Genomic DNA, 24,683 nt, shown 5'->3' on the forward strand with positions numbered 1-24,683 from the left:
TAAGAATGACTAGGTAGTCAAAGAGGTGCAATGTATTTAGAATAAAAAATATCTCTAAGGTGAGTGTTTTAAAAGGATATTTATTTCTATGTTTTTAGTTTACCTAGCTAGAAGATTTGGCCTAATTATTTAAGGCCTTACGTAATCAAGGGGTATGTAAGAAAAACCTGAAACGGTTATTCCCAAAATGACACCATCACGTTGGGAGATAAGTGCTGCTCAAGCATGTCTTTGCAGTTTAAAAAAAGCACACAGTTTTGAAGACAATGGTATTTCTACCTTTTAAGTCTCTTCCATTTTGAGCTGCACACACCTCTGAGTCACTCAGTGCTTATCTTGTCCCCTGTCTATGGTGGCACAGATTTTTTTACCTAGGGAAGTATCATATACCTTGCCCCTTCTTGACACTAATAACATTAAAAATTTAATATTAACATTTCCCAAGGTGTTTTTGTAGCTGTGTTCTTTAGAGATGTGCTTAGTACTAATTAAGGTCAGAGAAGCTGATTCTCAGTTATGTATCATACACTTCTTTGAGAGTCACAGTGTGGTTCTCAGCCAATGTTCAGTAGAATCTGGAAAAGCATTCCTGTCTAGAAAATGAGATAAAGGAGGAGATGTCTGCACTTCACTGAATATTGCAAATTTACAATAAATTGCAATGTAAGTTAGAAAATAAATTAGAAAACTAAAGTAGCTTTTTTCCCTTAGCTGCAAAAAGAACCCTTGTCAATGCTGGCTTTTGTTTTTCCATTAGTTACGGATCACTGAAACGGCTGATCTTACTGGACAGAGTTGATTACCAACCAAGATTTGCTTTTTTGATTATTTGTTTTATAAAAACTTGAAAGATGAAACAGAGATGGGGAGATTGTCTGATTTGTGAACTTCATAAGCTTTAGGTGACAGAAATATACTTAACACCCTTACAAAATCCGGGTAAAAATATTTACACAGAAAACAATCTGATGTATCTTTTATGTTGGATTCTTGTCATTCTTTTGCCCAAATGGTTCCTTGATAGCCAAATGTTAGTGTCTGTCACTAAAGTCCATGGTGTCTTAATTCCTCCAACTTTGTTTCATAGGTACTTAATAATCCCTTGTGCTCTACAGGATCTCTGTAGGGAACATAATGGTACAGCACCTTTTGCTATTCTCAGAAAAGAATAGCAGGCTCGAATAGTTGAAGAATGCAAGCCTGAGAAGAGTGCAGCCAGCTCTCCATGATTATCCCTGGTGTAGGGATGCTGGATGCATAGGATACTTGTCAGTTACTGATCTGCTTGCTGTAGTCATCTGCCTCTCCAGCCAGCATCTGTGCTTTTTTATTTAACTTCTGCCAAATGAATACCTTTGGATTATAAAGGGAATATTTTTGTCTCTGAGCTAACACATTCTAATGCTGCATTAAAGCTGCCCTGGAGCTGCACTGAATTTCACTTGCATTGTCAGACTGTGTTGATTTTGGTTTTTTCCTTTTCTTACTATGAATATGTATATTGTTTCCCATATGTAATGTAGCACAGTGTGGAACCTTAACTTCCTTCAGGTTTCAAGCACTACAGATGAATGCAATAGGTAGGATATACCTGCTTTTTTCTGAAGAAACTGTACCATTGGAAAGTCTATTCCTTTGTATTATATTGTATAATAGGTGCTATTCCAATAATTGCATGTCCTCATGGTAAATTATATAATATAAATATTTATATATACATATATGTATATGCTTATATAAACTCATTCTTTTTCACTTTTCATTTGTAATTTATGGACCACAAATAATGCAGTTCCCTTTCCGTTAGTTCCTGAGTACTTTTGGCATTACGTTCTGTATTTCCCCCATAAAATTTCTGGAATGCAAAAATTCCAATAGCCTTTATGCGTTGGTACAAGATTGAAGGACTGCTGATTTCTCAACCAGCCAATGTTTTGTCTTGCAGCTTGCTTTTTTCCTTTATAATTTTGTGTGTGCATTTGCATATGGAAAAAGAACAGAGACTCAAAGGTATTTTATTTTTGGTTACAAATAGGGCTTGTGGTTACTAATTTTATTCCATAATGTGAGTTATTAATTGTTCAGAATACTTATCATATAGGAGCAGTGGCAGTCAATGAATACCTAAGAGATGAATGTGACAACCACAAATTCCATAGTTCTCTTCCTGTTTTCCTCATGTTTCTTTACAGTATACCATAAAAAGAATTTGATGCCATTGTGATGTTTTTGCCCTGGGCACTGCTGGAATTACTTGTTAAAGTGGTGTGGCAGCATATGATTGTGTTTCCTCTTGCTTATTTCTGAAAAGCATTTATTATGGTCTCATAAGCTTATTCCTGTGTTAACATGGTCAGTTTTAATAGGTACCAACTTTATGTATCCTTGCCTGAAATGCTGAAGTTCAGGTGTTTATATTTTTCTCTCCAGTGTAGCAGGATTCAGAAACAGGTAATTGCTTTACAGGTGAGAAAGAATGTAACACCTAAGGCTTTTTTTTATGTTGTCTTCAAAGTACAGTCGTGTCCATTATTACACATTGCTATGTAAAATAGATCAATGCTGTAGAAATTCACTTGTACTTGAACTACTTGCCAATGTAAAAACAGTAAACTATGCCAAACCAGAGAGATTGATTGATGACCCAGGCTTCTTTCAGTGCATAAAAAGGTAAAAGGACTGTACATCACCAGTTTCTTTTTGCTGTGGATCCAACAGGATCTAGTGAGAAAATAATGAAGCTATGAATGGAGGATTGATTGTGAATAACTTATCTTGAACTACCTGCTCTTCTGCAGTTTTTTATTGCTTGATATCCTCCCCCCAAAAGTTTACAGAACTGCTTACTGTAGTCTAATGTAGCAATCAGTTAATGTAGTTAGGTAATGGTCAGCTGATCAACTCATACATAAATATTAGCTTAATATTTCTAGAGGGCCTGTGTAATCATCAAGAACTCTGTAAGCTTCAATATTTAAATATGCAACTGACTGTAAAAACACCAGTGTACATGTGTGTGGCCCTTGTGCAGAGAGTGAATGAATGGTTTACAGAGGATTAACTGCAACAAATTTTCAGGGATGGGGAAGATTTTTCTCCACTGTACACAACAGTTATGGTTGTTCTGCATAGCACGCAGCAGCTTACACAGGGATTTTAGCTGGGAAACAACATATTTCAAGGAGCTCTTCAAGGAGCAAATTTCAATTGCTTTGTCCTCTTCAAGCCTCTGTTTCTTTGGAGGGCAGTGCAATGGAGCCATGACATGTAGCAGATGCAGATGCTGCATACTCATTTCTCTTTATGGTGTTTCCTGTGTTGTGGCTAGCACTTTGGAGCATTTTTGGGTTTCTTTTAGAGAAATTGAGGCATGAAGCCTTTAAACTAAAATAGAACTGACATTTCACACAGACTTTTGCGCTGCAGTATTGCATGGTATAATCAAAGTTGCAGCCTCAAAAATCTATGTTAATAAACCTCATTATTAATTACAAATGTTAAGTAAAAGCCTGTTAAAAGTAATAGATGGGATACAGTAGAGCAACACCATCAAGTCGTATGATGCTAGGCACCTATCTACTACTTGAGCAGGGTTGGTAAGCATAGAAAATTTCACTGCTCAAAGGCAGGAGCGATACGAGGCTTCAACTGCTAGTTCTATACGGTTATTCAGGATACAAACTCCTGCGAAGTGACACGGGGCAGTCATCACAGCCACCAACCACATCCTCTCTTGGGAAATTGGGCATATTCTAGCCTTGAAAGTCTGCATGTTTGAGATCAAGCTTTCTCGCATACCTCACTAAACAGTTTGGATGTAAAGGGGGAGGATCTGGTCCTTATATTTAAAAGTAGCTTGAAATATTTTTCATCTGGAAAAGATTTGCAAGAGCTCTATCATTTACAATTTGTAGTATAATGGTATTAACTATAGCTGGGAAAACAATTTTGATTTTATATATATAAATACACATTTGTACATAATTGTATCTATATATACACTTATATAGATACTGTATATTATATAGAAACATATATACATACATACATATGTGTGTATATACATATAGATAGGAACAGTCTCAACTATTGCATCCTGTTTACTGGAATTCATTTGCCAGAGTGAGATGAGGCTTGTTCTGTCTTGATTTGCTCTGATCTCTTAATCTAGTATAATTTGCTATGATCTAATTCTGATCCTATGTCTTTTCTATATTACAAGGTCTGATCCTATAGTCCTACTTGGGCAAAACTCCTGTAAGTCCTTCTTATTGCAGTAACATTTATGCAATAGTTGACTATAATGCTTCTAAATACTTTCTTTTTTCTCTTCCATGAGAATGTAGACAAAGCCACGTGCAGTTAGACTCTTCCCTGTAGACAGAATTTTTCCATAATGAATTGGATGATTTTGCAGAACACTAAAAGGCAACAATTCTGGTAAGAAGAAAGTGATTATTCCAATTTCTTGTAAGGGTCTAATGGAAAATTAGGGATATGTGCCTCCAATTTTTATACAGAAGTTAAATGAGAGGAATTCTCTGAAAAGGAATGGGAGAATAACAGAGAGCTCAAAGTCAAACTGCTTTCTCATTATAGGCCTGTAATATATTGATATTAGTTTTTTCATGCAGGACTGATCCTGTGAGGTGATAAGAGCTGTGCCCATCTTGTCAATTCCATGAGCAAGGGACTACATAGGTGTCTTAGGTTAACACCATGATTGCCTTTGGCAGTTTCTGGATGCTTTTCCACTCTGAGGAGTGGTCATAGAACTGTCAGCTGTGTAACGATGATTATCCATGACTCCTTTCTTCAGTTGATAAAAGCTTTGGATGCTTATGCCTATTTCTGAAACTTGTGGAATAGTCTTTTTAGAACATTTTTATTTTACTTTCTTTAGCTAATCAAGTAGGCAGTGAACTAAAGGATTTTGTTTGCTGGTTTGCTTTTGGCTCATGTCATGGATTGCAATGACTGCAATTTTCAGTAACCAGTAATGCTGGTAAAAGGAAGTGAGGTTTAGTGTTTTGACTACATGCAATACATAGGCACGGGTCATGCATTTCTTAGCTAATACATGCAAGTTGCATAAACACACATTTCACACAGGAATACCTCAGCTGGCTGCTTGATGTCAGTCTTTCTTTCCCTACATAGAACATCTGTAAAAGAGAAATGATGTAAAAGGCAGCCTGGATTGTGTGTAATAATGGTCTGAAATTACCTTAAGATACTGTCAAATGCCAGAAAAAAAATATTACTCATTTTCCTATGGTTTAAATAATCAGGCTTTTAAATACTAACCTTTGAGGGTTTTGTTTTGTTTTGAAGGAAAAATGCACAGGAATGCTGTTTTGAAGTCTCATGTAACTTGGCAATCACCCTAGCCATCCAGGTTTGAACATGCAGGTTGATTTTACTCTCCATTGTGAGTAACACATTCTTTCTTAACTGTAGTAGTGACAAAATCAAATGTTAGTATATGTCATTGATGTATTTTGCTTCTGTTTCTCCTCAACATGAAGAGGTTGGATCCTTGGGAATTCTTGCTGTTCTTGTGCAGGTGAAACTTGCATTGAAATCAGTGTAGGATCTTATTTTGTTAAGGTTTTTTCTCCTGTTTAAGGACTGAAGGAATAAACTCACTCTACAAATAGCATATATGAAATTGCTGTATTTTAAATTGGGAAATGCTTATTTTTTTTATTACTATTATGACATGACATGCCTTTTGATCTCTTTTCTGTAAGAATTACTGCTGAGAGCTGCCTTTGGCCAAGAGTACAAAGTGGTTTCTTTTAAAACAATACTCATGAGGTCCTGATCATCCACAGCTGTCTGTGGGAATTCAGCTGGAATTAATTTGAGTTACAGATGTTTGTTTCCTTTCGAGATCATTTGATCTTTGACCTAACTTTTATATAAAGGACCTATAATGACAGCAGACCAGCATGCTTCAAATGGTAGAGTGTAATTAGTTTGGTCTGCCTGGCTTCAGATCCTTTTAAATCTGTATCTGCTGTGTGGAAGGCAAGGTCATAAAGGTTTGACATAAGGTGAGGTGGTGGGATTTTTATGGCTATTTCACATCTTTTTCCTATGACTAGAGATCTTGGTTGGCTGCCTTAGCAGCCTCCTCTGCATCCTCTTTTCTTTCCGTGGCTAGAAAGCAAGAGATGAAATTTTTCCCCAACTTTTATTTCTATAGAGGCAGCCTGGAGATGAGCTGCAGTGCTTGTGCTAACTGATGTCAATTTTCAAATGCTCGCCTATGATTACCCAAACCAGTAAATTAAGGAAATCACCAGCAATGCCTTCAGACAAGTACTGACTTTCTGAAGCTGCCAAACAATGGCTGCTAACTAAAATCTCTGGGCAATACCACAAAGAATGAAGTCTGTACAGTAATTAAAAATACAGTGTTGTCACCCCCACAGAAATTAAGTACTGAATAGTAAAATCTGCAACATGATTAAATTAAGTGAAAGTAGTTCCAAGATTGTTTGTTACCATTGAGGAAGACAAATGTTGAGTCCTTCAAATTCTCTTGCTCAGTAATCGCAGTTCTCTTCCCCTCCTTGGAAATCTTCTAAGCCATTCATTTCCTTTTAATTTTGCTCAGGCACTCAAGAACATAAAGAGTTAATGCCCTTGTAATGGTCATTTGTACATAAAGTTGTAATTATTTATTTTCTCATTTGTACCATATCAAGGCTTTGTACAATGTTTTAAGTTTTGTTTTCAAATTATTTTGTATTTTATTTTTATAAACTGGTTCTAAATAAAATACTCATTCAGCATGCAAAACTTAATTCTGGTGGTGTTTGTATAACTGATTTATTTATAAAGCTTCCGTTGATTTTTCTCCCCCAATATTTTTTAGTATTGTAACCCTGTACTTTGAATGGAGAAAGTGCTTTGATAGTGATTTTTTTCTGTTATAAAAAGCAAAAAGCAAGTGTCTCTTGGTGCTACAGGAACATGAGTCAGATGCTCATATTGCAAGTCAGACTGATTGGATCGATGGAAGTTTTACTGATTTAGTATGTTCATGTTTTGTGTATTAAGAATAGAAAAACTCAACTGGCCTCCCCAGAAACCTCCCTTTCTATTTGCTCTTGCTCTTATCCATACTGTCTGTATTCAACCAAACAATAAATGATCATCACAGCCAGATCAGATCAATTTTAGTAACAATATGATGGATTCCAGCCTTGTCATTCTGAAAAGCCAGCTCCTGCTACTTTTTAATCCCTCCCCTGCTGAAATTCCTTATTTAGTCAGAGGCCACCATAATTTATTTTTCTAGAGATGATCAGCTGTCTGGATGTAGTCACTGAGCTTTCAGAGCCTCTTGAGGAGACCTGTTGTCCCCTGTGCGATACACTGAAGTGGGAGATAGCAGAGAAATTAACAGAAGTTACTGAATCTGAGCAGTATGTGCTATGTGGAAATGCAGAGTTAACCTGCCAGTTGCTCTGGTTCCCTCCAAGATCATTTCTTTCTAGTAAAAGTAGAGTATAATACCATAAGAATTTATATTTGTGGCTTGTGTGCCTGCATGTCTTAGTCCTTAAATGCTGTGGAAAATACTTCCTGCTCTTTGTGCAGCAGAACGAGGTTTTTAGGGAAGTCCAGAAGAACTGGGGACAATTCCCTGGATCTCTTGCTCAGCATTATCACCATTACACCTTGTATGTAAAGCAAATTGAAAGCCAGCTCTGCCCCTGTTCAAATCATTGGCAGTATTTTCAGTAAGCTTCATGACCAGGTCATTAGCTCTTGTCATTGTATAAATAGCTCCAATTGCTTCCCATGACAGGAAACAAATTGGGAATTAATTTACTCAGTAGCATTCCAAGAAAATGATGTTTCATCTTCCGTTGAAAGCAGTCAGAATGGCATGCTTCTGACTGGTGTGTGCTTTTGATGCTCCAAATAGAACCATCATTTGATCACAGAAAGAGCACATGAAGAAACAGCAATTTATATATATATATATGCTCTCTCTCTATATATATAATGCTAACAGAATAGCATTAATTTGAAGATGAAAATAGTGAATTTGCACACTCTGTACTGGTGACAGGTAGCTCGGTATCTTTTCTTATTTAAAATACTTAAATGTGGATCATAACAGAAATGGAGGAGTGATTTTGATCTGGCTCCAGTATACATTAGCGGTACAACTGACAGACTGGGGGGGGAAAAGCAAGATTAAAATAAAGATGCTGTGGCAGACAGATTGATGTTGGAGTCTGGTAGTTGTCTGGTCACAGAAGTGTCTTTTAGCATTGCCTGGCTTGTCATCTTCATTCATACAGGAGATCCAACCTGCCCACTCTGTTCTTGGCATCTTGCTGTGCTTCTCTGCACTTGTACTGTAGCTGCCTCTCATTTAAACTTGTACTCGAACATGAGAAAGCCATGTAGTGTACACAAGTCGGCTCTCCCTAGAAATGCTGTAGGAAGTGAAATTCAAGAATTAGCAACTGGAGAAAGAATTGAAACACTAAAAGCCAGACAGGTAAGAACTGGCTGTTGCAACCTGGACAAGCTCAAACTGCTGCCCAAAAGGACCAGGAAAACTTCAGGTCACATTTTGCTCATCTACCTGGAATGTCACAGTAGCGTTAACTGGCTTCTTTGTCCATGAGAACACAAACAAAGGGTGTCTTCTGCAGTTACAGCAAACAGTGCTCTAGAGAGCCCATCTGTACTAATGGGGAGAGAAATAATGTTTCCAACAGGTTAATTTAGAAAGCTTTTAACAACATGGACTCAATAATCAGGTTTAGAAGGATTAGTTCTTTCCCATTTTTAAAACTAGCAATTAAGGTAGTGATACCTGTGATCCACACCATTTCCTTTTGTTCAGGTAGACCTGAAAATGAGAACTGCCTTTACTTCAAGGCATTAATCTCAATTAACAATGTGCTGTACATGTACATGTTTTAATTTTGTGAGATATTTGCATATTTTACACCATCTATAATACTGAAGGGAAACACTAACAACATGACCACCCTGTGTTCACATGTTATTAGGCAGCAGCTGTATGGTTTTGAGGCATCTGTGTCTGTGGTGGGTACGCCATAATGGTTTAATGGCAGAAGTAAAAGCTCTGCCAAAGCTGACTGCTAAAATGACATATCTTACCCTATGATTACATGTTCCTATGATGCTAGGAGAGGGACAATTGGGTTACAATCCTCTATACCATTTATAGTTGCTGAAGTCTGGCAGCAGGAACACTTGCGCCAAATGCCTGGAAAACTAGAGGCAGCTAGTCATTGTGATAGGCCAGATTTATCCATAGAGCTTTAATACTGGTGAAAATGCTTAAAGAGGAGGATCTGCATGATTTTTCAGATCATCAGACAAAGTTGCAGGTGAGAGGGTTTTTGTTTCCCCTCCAGTATGGGCACTGGACATAGGAACACAGCACCTCTGCTAATTTTGAATTGTGCAAAGTAGAGTAATATGTGTTAAACATACCAGGCTTAAGTACACCTCAAGAATAGTGCCAGTGATCAGCTTTCCCGTGTCTAAATGTGAAAAGGAGATTTTTCTTTTTCACGTTAGGATAAAATGATTCCTTCATGCTTGTTTCAGAGTTGAATCTTAACAGGTTACTTTTTGCTCCAACTCTTGTCTTTATTCTTCCTTGATACATAGTTAAGGGAACGGAAGATTCTACTCATCTCTCCAACAGGTAAAGATGAAAGCTTCATAAACTATGCAGAAGCATTTGGTCTGTGTGGAACAAAGTCAGCTGCTGCCTCCTGACATTTGTTTAACAGCAACTCTAGCTTCCATTTAATGTAAAACAATGCAGAAACTTCTTTGGTTTCTATATTTCAAATGTTTTGACATTGATTCCAGAAGGCTTTTGAAATCTGGTGAAGATACAGCCTGCTTATAAACCATATGGGGAAAAGCTATTCCATGTCAAAACCAGGCATCACTCATCAATTACTATTTTTTGCTGTATTTCTCTATTTTAACCATGTGAGAAGAGCAAGCCTACCCTGCTAATAAAGCAAAGTGCCTCTGAGGAAAAGGTGCATTTGACAAGCTGGGAATGAAGTACAGCCAACTGGAACGATGCTGTATGAATTCTGAGGAGCACATTCATGAATAACAGCTCATTCACTAAACATTCCTAGAGTAAGCACAGATTTCAAACTCCTCCTGTGCTGCCTTGCACAGCTCAAACGCACAAGAACCACCAAACACCCCCCACATTATAATTAGTAGAAAAAGTACTTAAAGAATTAACAACTTCTGAGGTTTGTGAAGCAACTTGTGTAAGACGGCTCCTGCCCATCAGTAACCATAGTGTTACTTTTTACCCCACTCTCATGCCTTTTATTTTTGAAAAGGTCACATTAAACAAAGGATGATACAGACAAGAGTCTTAGTCAAAATAAATGTTTTTTGTTTGGTTGGTTTCTTTAGAGAGTAAGAGGATAAAGAAAACAGAATTAAAATTAACCAGCTTCAACAGAGTTAACAAACAGGAGACTGGAAATTAGTGTTTAATGCCACCTACAGTGAAATGTTTCCCACTGGGAAAAATGTGGGAGGCAAGTCCATTTTGCTCCTTTGAAGTCACAGGCCGGAGCAGAACATACAACAGCACCTAACAGCACAGTCACTTTACATATATTCAAGTTTTTACATATCTGCAAAGCAGAAGTAGTAGCAGCCATTTGGATGCTCTTTCTTAATGGTTCTCAGGGGGGGCCTGGGAAACTCGGAAGGACCTGGTTCTTGTGACGTGGAGCTGGAGCTGCAGCTGCTGCTTCTGCTGCTGCTTCCAGCCACTTGCGCTCTACCTCTGCCCTCAGCAGGGGAGATCTGGGGCGATCCTGGGCTCAGGTACCCAGCTGTGGTTTGAGTAGAGGTGGTGGCATACGTGGTGGGGCCAGTGTTGTTTTTCACATAGACGTTTTTGATAGCAACAAGCGTATGTGCCATGATGCTGAGGCTGTTACTCAGATCTTGCATGCCTTGCTGCAGCAGCCGAAGATTGTGGTTGACACTGTCAAAACCAGACTGGATCACCTGCATCTGGGTCTGTTGAATCTGCACCAGGTCCTCTTCAGTTATTTCATTTTGGTCTGCCTGGGACCTGCCTTTTGTTTTGGCTTTTACTTTCCCAGAGGAACCACCGCCTGATGTCCCCAGAAAAGACAGCTGTTCTTGGCTAGGTGGAACCACTGCCATGTCCTCAGAGCTTTCTTCTGGCTCTACCACCTTTACTACTATTTCTTCTTTGAGGTTCATCTTCTCAAGACTGGACTGATGAGATGGGCCAGGATCATCATTAAACCCTAGAGGAGAGGGAAGATAAGCAAAAGCAAACAAGAGACAGTGAGAAACTTCATGATCTCTGTGGTCAGTGAAATGTGTTCTCATCCACTAAGCACTATCATTAGTACCTGTAGGAATGAGATACGTGGTGAAGGGATTAACAAAGTGTGGTAGCTGCAACACCCTGATGTGGGCAGAGGCTGCTTGGCCCTTAATGCTGCCTCAGCCAGGTTGAAGAGGGAGTGCTGCTAGTGTTTCGTGGTTCTGTTCCTTGCACAAGATCCATAGCCCTTGAGCAGCCTGACTGAAACTGTCATTATCCCTCATTTACATACAACAAATATACCAAAGTGAGAAAATGGCTTCTCCCCCCCAACATCTACAGCAGCAGCAACGTGTAATTTGGCAACAGGCTCACCTCCACTTCTCTCAAAAGTATAAATTTGACATTGAACTCTACCTCCAAGGCAGAGGATGAGAATACAACCGCACTGTGCAGACAAGTTGATGGGCTCGCTTCTCTCTCTTCCCCAAAGCAGGGATGCCTCTTTGGTAAGATCTGACCCTCCCAATATATTGGATGATACTCAGGTGGAACTAAACTTAATGAATTACCAATTAGTTTTTCCATATGAGGTCAATTAATTGTTGGCTACCTTTGGGTTTTAGCACTAACATAGTAAGTGAATTTATCAACAGCAATTCCCAATCTGTATTTCTGTTGGTTCAGTAAACCTCACTACTTGTGAATCTGCAATTGTGAAAGTTCTTATTGAACGTGACCAGACTGTCAAACTGGTACAGTGTCAAACTGGTCATGATCAGAGATCAAGCCTGGCTGCATCCAGCTCCTCTGATCCCTGAGGACTGGCTGGAACACAAGGGGGTTGATTTTCTGCCAAATTTCTATACTCTGAACACAACAGTCCCCAAACCAAGATGCTGCAACTCGCACTGCATTACCTTTGATGCTTTTAGAATATTTATTACCTCAATAAATGGGAAGAAAACCATAAAGATGCATTCACCAGCTAACTATGTATTTGCATGCTACAGATCCCTTACCAGCCCCACCACAGAAGCTGAGTTTTAGGTTCCAAGAGACAAAGTTCACTGCAAGCTCATTCCAAGCTCTATCTGCACGTGGTAACCAGTAACAGCATTACAAAAGCACTGCAATTGCAAGAAACCCCTTGGTACTGGAGCTGATCCTTTCAGCTCACTAATGCAACGCCTCTCTGGTACACACAAAGTTATGTCTCCGCAGCACTCTGTACTGCCTGCACCTGCACGCTGGCATGGCTTTTTGTGTTTGCAAGAGTCAGTAAGTGAACACAGGCGGCTGGGTCTAATGCCTTATAGACAGGCATTTACTACGAGACAGGGTTTACTCCTGGGGCTGTTCTGATGCACCTTTATGACCCACAGCACGAAACCTCTGCGGTCTGTGTGTGCACATGTACGTTTCGCCCTTCAACGAGAGAAGGCAGTGACCCAAAGCAGGCGCTCTCAGGCAGGGCTGGTACCCACATCCCGCTGAGCGCACGCACTGAGCTCCCAGCCCGCTCCGCTCAGCGCCGTCCCTCCCTGGAGCCCGGGAATCGGCTGCTGGGACTCCCGCAGGGAAGGCACCGGGGAGAGAGTCCGAGGCAGCGCGGCGGGGGCCGGTCCCGCACTCACCCATCTCCCCCACGACGGCGCCGGGCAGCTCCAGCGTGTCGATGCCACCCACGATGGGCACGGCCTCGGCGGGCAGCAGGGAGCCGTAGGCGCGGTGGTGGTGACGGCGGGCGGGCGGCGCGGCGGCGGGCGGCATCTCCTCAGGGGCCAGGAGGAGGCCGAGGGCAGGGGGGGCCGGCGGCCCGCAGCCCTGCGAGAGGCGGCACAGCTTGTTGCGGTCGCGGCGCTTCAGGTCCCGCCAGCGCTTCTTCAGATCCTCCACGTCGCGGGGACAAGCGGCCACTGGGTTCACCTTGTGCCGGATCAGCTCCCACACCTTCCGCTTCTGGCCTGGCGAGGCGCGACCGGGCCCCGCCGCGAACAGCAGCTGCTCGTGCTTCAGCACCTGCTCGATCAGCACCTCCGTCTCCGCCTCGTTGAAATTCGCCTTGCGCCGCTTCGGCGACTCCTCGGCCATCCTCCGCCAAAGGGGGCCGGGCCGGACCCCGCCCGGCGCCGGCGGGAGGGCGAGGAGCCGCGGCAGGGGGTGGCACCGCTGCCCCGGCCCCGGCCAGCGGCCGCCACCGTTAGGCCGGGCCCCGAGCCCTGCCGGGGAAGCAAATACCGCGCATGAGAGGAAAAGACGCGCCTGAACCGGCGCAGGCGCCCCGTGCCCCGCGTGTTGACATGGGGAGGGGGCCCGGTCCCGAGCCCGGCCCGCGCCGCCCCGCCCCTGCCCGCCTCCCCGCCGGGAACCCCGCCACCGCCCGCCCGCTCGCTCCGGGGAGAGGAGGGTGGGTACGGGACACGACGGGCCCGCCCCGCCGCGGGTTGTGCGCGTGCTCGGCGGCGGCGGGAGCCGGGAATGGCGGCCGTGCTGGAACTGCTGCTGCGGGAGGAGGTGGCGGTTGCTGCCGTGGTGCGGTGGCTCCTGCACGGCCCCGGCCACCGCCCAGCTGAGGTAACGCGCGGCGGGTCATGTCGTCCGCTCGGCCTTCCTGCCTTCCCGCTCCCAGCCCGCCCTTGCTTCTTCCGCGGGGCAGCAGGGCCGTGCGGGAAAGTTTGTCTGCTCCGGCCCTGGGGGCGGCCGCTCCGCGCTGCTGTGAGGGGCGAGTCCCGCATGGGACACACCGGGGCCCGGTGAGCGGCCCATCTGCGGCCGGGACATGGGGCCGAGCTTCGTCTGTAGTAGCGGGCGGCACCGCCCCCGCCGCGGGCGGGCTCTCGGCAGCGCGGCGGGAAGGCGAGGCGGCCGGCGGCGCGCTGCCACCGGCAACCGTTCAAATCCTTAGGGCCGAGCTCGGGGCGGGCGGCTGCGGGCTTCGGCTTGAGACGGCGGAGGACGGGGGGGGCTGGCGGTCGCTGCGCGGGAAGCGTGGCGCGAAGGCGGTGGCGGGGCCCCTGGGCTCGTGTGGCGGCGGAGACCGGGGGAAACGGAGCGGAGGGCAGCAGGTGTCTGAGGGAGCGCGGGGACACGGCGGGTGGCGCTTCCCGCGGCTCTGGCGGGGAAGGTGCCGGAGGGAGACGGCGGAGCCGGGGCACGGCTCGGTCCGAAGCGCTCGGTGCAAACGCCACCGCGGCTCCCGGCCGGCTGCTGGTCCCGCCTGTGTGTTGGGGAGGATCTGTCAGCGCTGGAGACGGTTCTCGTGGGGTTTGCAGTCTGCGTTTTCTGATGGGATATGGCTGGAGAGCTTGGGTTCCTGCGGTAATAAGAGCGTTTGTAACCGCAGATGGGCTGTGAGTGCTTGTATTTCACTGATAGCCATAAAATGGTTTGGGTTGGAAGAGAGCTTAAAGATCATCTAGTTCCAACCCCTGTTACAGGCAGGAACACCTTCCACTAGCCTGTAGAAAAGCTGTTCGTATTTAAAGCACGTTCTGCTTAAGCCCCTCAGAGCGTGTTACACAGTGATCAAAAGCAAAACTCACTGCTGTCACCCACATGAGTTACTACTCACTTATCGTTGCCATCCTAAACCTGTGTGGGAAGAAGGGACCAGCATTTTAAGTTGTCTTAAACTGTGACTTGTAGGAGCAGACCTCTGGAGGTTTATGAAGCCTGAGCCGCTGCCAGTTCAGGTAGCACTGCATGGATGAGGGGTGTGAAGGATAAAAGGCTTGCAGGAAGCTTGGTGGCTGCTGACAGGTTGCTGTTATCTGGCCATGGAGCAGCCAGACTTCTGTTAACTTGCACAGAGAAGATGAGCGAAAGCAAATTGTGCTCTGGAAAGTCAGCTGCAGAAACTCCTGACCTTGTGCATAGCACAGACTGCAATTGGTATTGTGCCTCTGTGCTAAGGGAGAGAGACTTTTTAGCAGGGCCTGTTGCAATAGGATGAAGGGTGATGGTTTTAAACTAAAAGAGGGGAGATTCAGCCAGAACCTGAGGAAATAATTCTTTACAATGAGGGTGATAAAGTCCTGGCACAGGTTGCCCCGGGGGGGGGGGTGGTAGATGTGCCTGGAGGCATTCAAGGCCAGGCTGGATGTGGTTCTGAGTAACCTGATCTAGTTGAAGATGAAGAGAAGGCTGCCTGGAGACCTCATAGCAGCCTCCCAGTATCTGAAGGGAGCTTAAAAGGATGCTGGGGATGGACTCTTCATTAGGGACTGTAGTGATAGGACAAGGGGTAACGGGTTCAAGCTTAAACAGGGGAAGTTTAGATTGGATATAAGGAGGAAATTCTTTACTGTGAGGGTGCTGAGGCACTGGAATGGGTTGCCCAGGGAGGTTGTGAATGCTCCATCCCTGGCGGTGTTCAAGGCCAGGTTGGACAGAGCCTTGGGTGACATGGTTTAGTGTGAGGTGTCCCTGGCCATGGCAGGGGTGTTGGAACTGGATGATCTTAAGGTCCTTTCCAACCCTAACTATTCTATGATTCTATGTCCCTGCTCATTTCAGGGGTTTGGAGTAGATGGTCTTTGAGGGTCTCTTCCAAACACAACTGTTCTATGATTTTATGATTCTAAACTCAGGGGGGCACCCCAGGAAATGACAAGCTACATTTTGCTCTAGCTTTCATGGCAGTTTTGTACTGGAGCTGGTAAGGAGTTGGGTTTTCCAACACCTTTGTGGGTTGTGTTCTGACCTGTGTTTTTTCACGGGGTGATGGAATGCTAAAGCAGTGAGCCTTGGCTGTTCGGCTTGTTATCCAGGCAATGTCGGTGTCTCCTGCTTCTCCAGGAAGCTGAATTGGTCTCCTACTGTCACATGTGAATTTCGGCATAGGTGTCGAGGCTTGTAGGAGTCCCGTCATGGCCACACTGTCACTGCCTGGTTTCATTGAATAACGTCCTTCAGAAATAGCATTTGCTTTTTTGACTTTGCATCTAGTGAAGGTGTGAACACAAATAAACAGGAATATGTCTGCAATTACTTCAATATTAGTGAGGAATAAGTTGCTGCCTGTGAGTGCTGCTTCTCGTAAATGTTGCTGAATCCAGCTTTGAGGAAAGAGAGACCTGGTGCAGTGTTAGAAACGAAAGAAATTGTACCCAGTGTGCCAAACTTTGAACTATGCATGTAACATGGGGTCTTTTTTGTCTAGATTTGCCCTTTAAGATCACCACCAGCTGTTTAGATTGTAAATGTGTTGAGTTTGTCTTTTGGTTTGGGTTTTAAGTTTCATAAATATAAACTTCAGGTACCTTAAAGTTGTACCGTCTCTGTTTTGAACTCTGTGAGGTCTCATGGGAGCAAAATAATTTAATTGAAATGGAAGAGCAGCTTTGGTCTTGTGTTTGGTACTGCAGGAGCCAAAGTGCTTGAATGGTTGTTGTTGCAGCACCCCTCTGTGGAAGCAGGTGGCATTCCTAAAGAAACAGAGGATGGAGAAGTTGCAGATTTTAGATTTTTCTGCTGGAATTAGCTGCTTCAGTCTTTGAAATGCTGGTTCAGAGGTGCCAGTTGCTTCCAGTTTTCACTGGCCTTAGTTTCAGTAAGTATTAGTGATGTTTCCATGGAACAGTTCCACTGTTTCCCAGTCAGAGACCAAAGTGAATGACTCCCTCTGAAAACTTCTGACAAAATGGCTTGTATGGAGACTGAGCTTCAGATCTGTGAGCAGTGCTAGCGTCACTTGAGTTTCAGTGACCTGCTTTGACAAGTCAGGTTGTTTTTGTACTGGGTATTGCAGTTCCACAGTTACTACTTAAAAGAGTGGGCACATGGACAAAAGGAATCGGGCAGCTTCTTTATGTTAATGCTTTGTCCTCTTCCCTTGCAGGAGAACCACATCCATGAGAAGCTCATATCTCTTAGTTTGCTTCAGAAAGACTTTGTGCCTTTTCTGCTAAATTTTTTAAGGGAGCAGACCAGCCAGATCCTGACTAACGGACCCTCTACTCCTGCTAAAACTCCTAATTCCAAGGCCCATGGAAGCCACAGGACAGGATCAGAAAGGAGGGCAGGCCATGCCACTAGCAGCCGTGTGCAGCTCTTTTCCCAAAGGACTTCGGTAACCACCTGCACCACAGATACCAGCTTTTCTCCTGCTGTGGCATCCAGCAGCTCCCCTTCTTTTTCTGGGTCAAGCCTGTCCAGCCCTTGTGGTGACATCCCTAGCATGGTCTCCAGCAGCAGCCCAAGCTTTGGGTACAGCCCTCTGCTTAACCACGGTGAGAAGCGGTCATCTCAGAAGGCCAGCTTGGGCAGCTTCCTCACAGCCACACCTGAAGCCCTGCCAGCGAGACGAGGCCGAAGGAAAGGCAGCAGCTCAGTCAGTGCCTGTGGCCGTCCAGTAGCTCGGGATCTGGGGCACTGCCTTACTGAAGAGGAAGACGGAAAGAGTGACGGTGCATTGTGGGGCGTAGGGAGAAGGAAGCGGAGTGAAGTGCCTCCTGTTTCTGCCAGATCCCCACCGAGCCAGCTAAATCTTAACAACTTGGAGGAGTTTCCACCCATGGGTGCTGCCTCTGGCTGGACAAAGTAAGAGCAAGTCTGCCTTGCCGCCTCATTCAGATTGTGCTGCAGGTTACTGTTCCTTGACTAGCTTATGCTGTTGTGTGTGTCCAGAGGGAAGATGCTATAAACACCACCTGGGGGCTGGCTGTTGTGCTCCTTGGTCAGCTACTTTGTCATGGTTGCCATGAGGGAAATATCACTTCAGTGGGTAGCTGGGTTTCCACTTGATGAACTCACCCAAGATGCCTCTTTAGCCTGTCACTTGTGATGCTGCCTGCAGCTCACTGGAGCACAGACCAGCTGATAGGAAGCTGAGCACATCTTTGTCTTTGCATGTTCTAACAAGTCAGCATTATCTTGGCTCTTCACATTTCTTGTTTAACACAATAGCAATTGCTAATGAAGAGCAATCCTGGAAGGCTCTTCAGCTTTACTGATGTTAGCAGAAGAGCTTTCAGATTGACATTCTGTGGTTTCTGGTAACAGATGTTAGTGTGCAGCTTTGTTTGTGCTGTGTGATCATGGACAGAATCTCTTTGGTCTGCAACAAGCTTTGGTCTCCCTGGTGACTTTGGCTAAGCTTTGGCTTAGCTTCTGGGCAGCTGTGTTGTGGTTGCCTCAGTCCTTTTTGAGATTTTACTCTTTAAAATCCTCATTACCAAATGCAAGGCTTTCACGTCAGCCTGTTTGCTCCATGCATGAGGCACTGGGCTCTGAAAGTGGGACTTTCTAGCTGGACATGCAGAATTGCATCTGAAAATTGATAGGTCTGTGGGTCTGTACAGCAGATGCAGATGCTGGGTCTAGATAATACTTTGGCCAAAGATAAGGTGTGTTTCCAGCATAGGCAGTAAGTCTTTCTTCCTCAAGTGCACTATCCAACTAGGATAAAGAGTGAGGAAAGAGGTCACCGAGTGTTAGGAAGTCAACACTATAGCGATTTTGAGAGCACCAAAGCAACTAATATGTAGCAACCAGCATTTCCTTGAGAAGTGTAATGCTCTATGTTCCTGCATCTCAGTTCCAGTGTGTCTCTTACTGCATTACAGATCCTCTTCCAGAAGGATAAATCTAGGCAGTATATGCAAGAAGAATGAGTTTCCCTAAACTTAAAAGTGCCTATGGTAGCTAAGGAGCCTGGACTCTTCTGATAGAGAGTGGCAGCTTGATGTTTGGTTTTAGGGTTTTTTTCTTGTATTTTTCTTTCTTGTGGTCTTGTTATAAACTGCAGGTGAATTAGTTTCTTACTAAAACTAAGTGGCATATTGTGTCATCAGAAAAGTTTGGAGGAGTTGTGTGGCAGTGTTACCTGTTCTGTGGCTTGCAGCAAGGTCAGCAGGCTGCTCGTAGCAGTCTGTAGTTCCATGACTTTTTCTTCAGTGACCACACTAAAGTCAGCAAATAGACACACAGGTTAGAAATTCAATATTGTGACTCCATATCCGTTTTGTTTTAGCATCAGGCTTTTCTGGAAGTGTTGCATGCATATCTTTCTGGAGACCTAATGTTTTTGTTGTTGGTTAGCATGATTTCAGTGGAATTGCTTCTCACTTTTTCAGCAAAAGCAAACCATCAAGGCGAATCAACCCAACTCCTGTAAGTGCTGAGCGCCCCCTCTCAAAACCAAAGATGTGCTTTACTTCTACGCCTGTCAGCCAGTCTCCAGCTGCTCGGTTTTCATCTGGGACAAGCCTTGAGGCCTTTGCTGCTGTCCAGGAAGGAAACCTTACATCTGTGATAAGCAACAGCCTTCAAGAGGAGAGGGAGATGCTGAAGAAAGAACGGTATGGTCTGAGCAGGGTGGTGATAGCTTTTATTGATTCTTAATTATTTTGTCTTAAGGTCAAAGTGGAGATGACCAGAAGAATATCAGAAATAGGTATTGGGGACCTTAAACTATAATTTGCCTAAAATCCATGTGTGATTCTGGTATCAGACTAGGATATTAATGGAGTTAACTCATGTTTGTCGTTTTAGAGGGATGCTGACTCTGGAACCATGACCCTCACTTTATCTTCAGGGGTTTAGTCAATCCTCATTGCTTTTGTAAGATTGCTTCTTCATGGGCTTGCATACGTGGCTGTCTCCTGTGCAGTTTTCCTTAGATTGCACAGGTGAAGCAAGTGTTTTTGAGCTGGTGTAATTAGGCTGTGTTTGAAGATCGTGCATGTGATGGAAATCATAGTCTGGTCTGCAGAAAATGAGTTAATGATGCAAATGTTGGGAAAGTTAATGATTTTGCAGGTTAGGCAGATTAACAAAAGCTTGCAGTCAGAGAAAGCAAGGTGTGGGTAGGGTAAGATTCTGTTTTAAAAATTACTCCTGCAGTTATCTACTGAAAATTATGTTTGTGGGGAGATGAGGTGAATTCTAGCTTCTATTTTGTCTCTGCTGTTCAGTCAGTGTGGCTTTCATCCTCTGTAAAATGATTATCACTGTTAGTCTGTGAGGACTGATACTTCAGGGTAAAAAATGCAAAGCATAGTAGTGAAGAAACTGTTGTTTATAGCTGCTGTCAGAACTGTTGCTCTTCTTTGTAAATTTTGTTCTTGGGGAAACTCCTTAGGACATGTGGTGGAATTCTTTTCCTGCTAAGCCTTGCAATTCACTTCAGTGGGTCCAGAACTGGATGACACAGACCCAGCAGAGTCTCGCAAGTTACTGTTTGTACCTAACCTGTAACAGACTGTTCAGGATTCAAACCTGCATCTCTGGACTTAAGTGAAGTACCTGTTGCAGTCTGAATTCTACCTGAATTCTGCCACTTAATCCATATAAACGGAAGTTGGTGAAATAGCAGCATGTGGGCTGGGTCTTGCCCATGAAATGTTCTCATCTGACTCATCAAGCTTGAGAGCTGGGAACTGCTGTTATGTCCTCAGAGGTGGTGCTGAAGTGAGGTACAAAACTAACACAGCCCTCAGCCAACTGGATTGCTTTGGTCAAGGTCAAAAGGTGAAATTCATGCTGAGGTAGATGACAGTACTGAGGCAAAAGTGAAGCAGAGTCTAACTGCATTATTGAAGTCTTACCTTGATGGGTTTACAAAGTCCTTAATAAATAATTTTCTTCAGTTCTGTCAGTCAGGTGCTTATGTTCATTGTAAGGGAGATGTTACTAAATAACCTTTTTACACACATTTTGGGACTAATTCATTCTTCATTCCAGCAGTTCCACTAGAGATAGGCCAATAGAAAAAGTTCTTTGCTGCAGTTAAAAACGTATCTGTCTTCCCCACAGCCTTTAAAGTGACTTTTAAAGATTGTAATTTTGAGACAGTGGTAAGAAGTGGTATGATGATCCAAGTGTTGGGTGTTCCACTGGGATCTTTAACAATCATTTGATATTGCTGTTACTGGCTTTTTTCCTGCTTCTCTGCAGGCTGTGTTTTGGATGTCCTCTGTAGGTATCTTTTTTAACAATATCTCTGTATTTAACTGAGTGATCGTTGTTAGAATCCAGCAATTAGTTTGTTCCTTCTGTTGTTTAACTTGTCAGTATGGGATTTAATCAGTTGTGGCATTGCCTTTCCACTTAGTGGTATTGGATCTTCTCAAGGCATCATTAACTTAGAAATACATCTGAAGGTTTGGATGTGAACCATGTTTTCATAGATTTTGTAAAGTGTCTGGCTGTCAGAAATTGTACATTAGGACTGGTCTCTAATAGATTCCATGTCCTTAACAAATAGAGGTTTAGATGAGAAGCAATAACATCGGTTAGTTAGATAATTTGGTCAAAGTGCCACTCTGTTTTAGGAGAGTTTGGATTTGGATGCCATTCTTTTGAGTCTTTTGATTGTTAGCCCCAAGGTCCTTTCTCACTAAGGAAAGATGAGTTAAATTGCTATCATGCTAAAAGCAGCTTTAGGTAGTGTAAGTAACATGGACAGTTATTGCAGGAATTCCTTCTTGCTAGACTGCAAGACCTCTTCTGGCCACGTGGCTGCTGTGTGTCATCTTCATGTTGCTGCTCTTGAATTTCAGATGCAAGTTGCAGCACCAGGCATCTTCTCCTGCAGGGATATCTCTTGATCCTGGTACTCCTACTAAGCCTAACTACACTCGCAGTGCTAGCCTTCCTGCTGAAAGCCATCTGGTGACCTGTGCAGATGCTACTAAAGTTTCCTGCAAGAAACAATTGGAGTGTCTGGCACAGCTCTATTCATCATGTATAGCAGGTAAAGATCCAGAAGATGTGAGACTGACCTTTCTATGAGCTTTGAACTTGCATGTGTATTGGGAGGGGAATGAGAAGTGTAAGTTGTGGGACAGTTACAGTGTACAAACAGATAACATCTGGAAAAATAAACTAAGCCAATACAGTTATTAGAATAAATGGATACTAGGTAAGAGTTTAGGGAAGGAGGTGAACCTGATGCAGTACTCTGAGCTGCAGTAGGCTGAAGTTGTGTGGTCCTGTCTGAACCCAGATCCTTCCCTAACACATCTTTCCTATAATACCCGTACTGATTTATACTGTGGCTGGGGGGGGGGGAGATCTTTGCTGACTGTGTAATAAACTAGGTATTTACCTTTTCAGCTTTGTTTATTAAAGCAGGTCATTATTAAATATGCACCTTCAGTATCTCATTTCCTCTCTTACAGAAAACCTGGTACCAAATATTTTTCTGGAGCTCTTTTTTGTTCTGCAGCTGTTGACATCTAAAGGCACTTCTACTGCAGAAGATGGGGATAGTGACCTTGAAGTCAATGAAAGAAGTAAAGGTAAGCAGTAGTATTGAGGGGAAAAAATGTTACTTCCATGGCGTGATAATGTGATACAGAGTAGTTCCCTTTAGCTTGGACAGTTAGTCTGAAATTCCATAAAAGTGCCTTCTGACCACTAGGACTCATCTGAGATGCTGACAAAAATCACATATATGGGAAGTGCTTCCACAATATGATAGAGTGGGGCTGTAGGTACTGTTTGTATCTGATTTTCTGTGATGGTGTCAGATTGCTGTACCTTCTTGTTAATGCTGACTTTCAGAGAGAAGGATGGATGTACTAAAGTTTCTCCTCCATTGGTCCTTGCATCTCAAAAGTGCTGTTAATCTGTTATGAGCTGCTTAAATTTAAGGTTGGGTTATGAGTGCACAGGATACATCCATATAGATGTGTATTTCTTGCCTTTTTTTGCTCAAATTCAGATTTAAGCTTGATACAGTGAGTACTTTATGAATATAAAAAACCAAAGAGTAGCTTTAAGGTGAGACACACACACACACACACACACACACTCACAAATGCCCCAATTTGATTGACCTGTGTTCTGCCAGTCACTGATTCTTAGGACTGAGGTTAGGAACAAAAACTCACCAGCTACAGGAACATCAGTTGATGCCTGATCTGCTTTTTGTAGAGAGTTAACTTTCCTAGAGAGTTAATTGTTGTTCTTTTAGTTTATGAATGGTGATAGGTGCTGTTGTTTCATGTTTCTTTTTTTTTCCCCTTAGATGCATCAAGGAGACAGCATTTCCGAAGTGTGCACAACTGTGTTTATTTTGCTGTTCAAGTCTTGGATTATCAGTACGAGTGAGTTGCTTATTTCTTTTTTCCCCTCTGCTTGTGTCTGCGGAAGTGTGTGAGGTTAAGCAAGTATGCTTGGATTTTAGAACTTTATCACTTACAGGCACAGGATGGTTAATTTTCCCTCAAAACATACAACTTGACATGGATTTGGATGTCTGTGAGTTTTCCTTGCACTGATCTATCTGCTGAACTTCAGTGTAATTATGCAAGAATGGGAAAGTCGTGAGGTGCAGCAATAAAAAATGTCCCTACAGATGCTGGGTGCCTGGGGCTTTAGAACTCTGCTTGGTAGTCTCATAAAAAATGAGCATAAGTGTTTCTTTATGTCTGATCATGTGTTGTTTATGTCTGTCTGGGTTTTATCAATGTTGTCTTGGCAGAATTATTTCCCGTTTAGAAAAGGGGATACTGAAGCTTTTGGCTGAAAACGAACGGATTGCATCTTTTTCTCCCAGCTTGCATGAGAGGCTCAGGCGGGCTTATGAAAGCAGCACAGCCAAGGTAAAAATTGGCAGATCTCAACTGACTGTTGCTTCAAACCTTTTTGTTGTTGCTCCTTTATTTGTCATGGCTTTGATGTTAAATCTTATTCCTTCCACTGTATCTTGTCATGTCATCTTTGGCAAGTGTCTAAAAGCTGTTTTTTTTAATGGTCAGTGGGCGAGTGAATTGCTAGCTCCAGTGATTGTTAGCTCTGAATTGCCACTGGTAGCCTTGCATTGTGCTCCAGGCCCTGACCTCAGCCAGTAAATTTGACAGGGCCAAGTTTTGCTTTGGAGATCCCAGAAGAATGATTGGTTAGGTGCAGTATCAGAATGTAGTTTGGAAGAATTGGGTTTGTTTCATACCTACCGACTCCTTTTAAGCAAATGAAGCTTTAGTGGAGATAATGTAGCTTGTAAAAACTGATTTCCTGATCTAATCATTTGGGTTAGGGAACTAAAGCTGGGTGGTAATAATGCCTATTTTGTATCTTGTATTTTGTATCTTGTTTCCTCCATCTTTTAAAAATGGAGCCTACTCTTGGCAAAGAAAGTACAGTGTATTTCCTGAGACTAGGGCATGTCAACAGCTGAGCTTTTTAGGTAAAGCTGTAAATAGAAGTCTCTTGTTACTTGAAGATGTAGACTTCTCTAACAGGAGAAAGAATAATAATACAGGAATTGCCACCCACTATCCTGTGTTCTCTGAAGCCTTACATTGAAGGTACGCTTGGGCTGTTTGCAGATCATTCTTCCTATGCTGTAGCTATATTAGTTGTAATC

The 24,683-nt window shown here is 43.4% G+C and overlaps 2 protein-coding genes across 2 annotated transcripts in view; one reads left to right on the forward strand and one right to left on the reverse strand.

Moving 5' to 3' along the window:
* Positions 1–10,588: 10,588 nt before the first annotated feature.
* LOC308222254 (uncharacterized protein) lies at positions 10,589–13,459 on the reverse strand (the record flags this gene model as incomplete). The annotated part of the gene is made up of 2 exons (XM_080620029.1): positions 10,589–11,342; positions 13,003–13,459. 2 exons carry the CDS (start codon positions 13,457–13,459, stop codon positions 10,684–10,686), a joined length of 1,116 nt encoding a protein of 371 aa, XP_080476155.1. The 3' UTR covers positions 10,589–10,683.
* A 372-nt stretch (positions 13,460–13,831) lies between these two features.
* CDAN1 (codanin 1) overlaps positions 13,832–24,683 on the forward strand; it is a 29,723-nt gene continuing 18,871 nt past the window's right edge. The window contains exons 1-7 of the mRNA XM_080619229.1: positions 13,832–13,942; positions 17,208–17,908; positions 19,444–19,668; positions 21,871–22,064; positions 22,492–22,611; positions 23,343–23,421; positions 23,799–23,919. Coding sequence (XP_080475355.1) covers positions 13,847–13,942; positions 17,208–17,908; positions 19,444–19,668; positions 21,871–22,064; positions 22,492–22,611; positions 23,343–23,421; positions 23,799–23,919 — 1,536 coding nt within the window. The 5' untranslated portion in view covers positions 13,832–13,846. The remainder of the gene's footprint in view (positions 13,943–17,207; positions 17,909–19,443; positions 19,669–21,870; positions 22,065–22,491; positions 22,612–23,342; positions 23,422–23,798; positions 23,920–24,683) is intronic.

This window comes from Psittacula echo, assembly GCF_963264785.1.
Source record: "Psittacula echo genome assembly, chromosome: 5".
Taxonomy (NCBI): Eukaryota; Metazoa; Chordata; class Aves; order Psittaciformes; family Psittacidae; genus Psittacula; species Psittacula echo.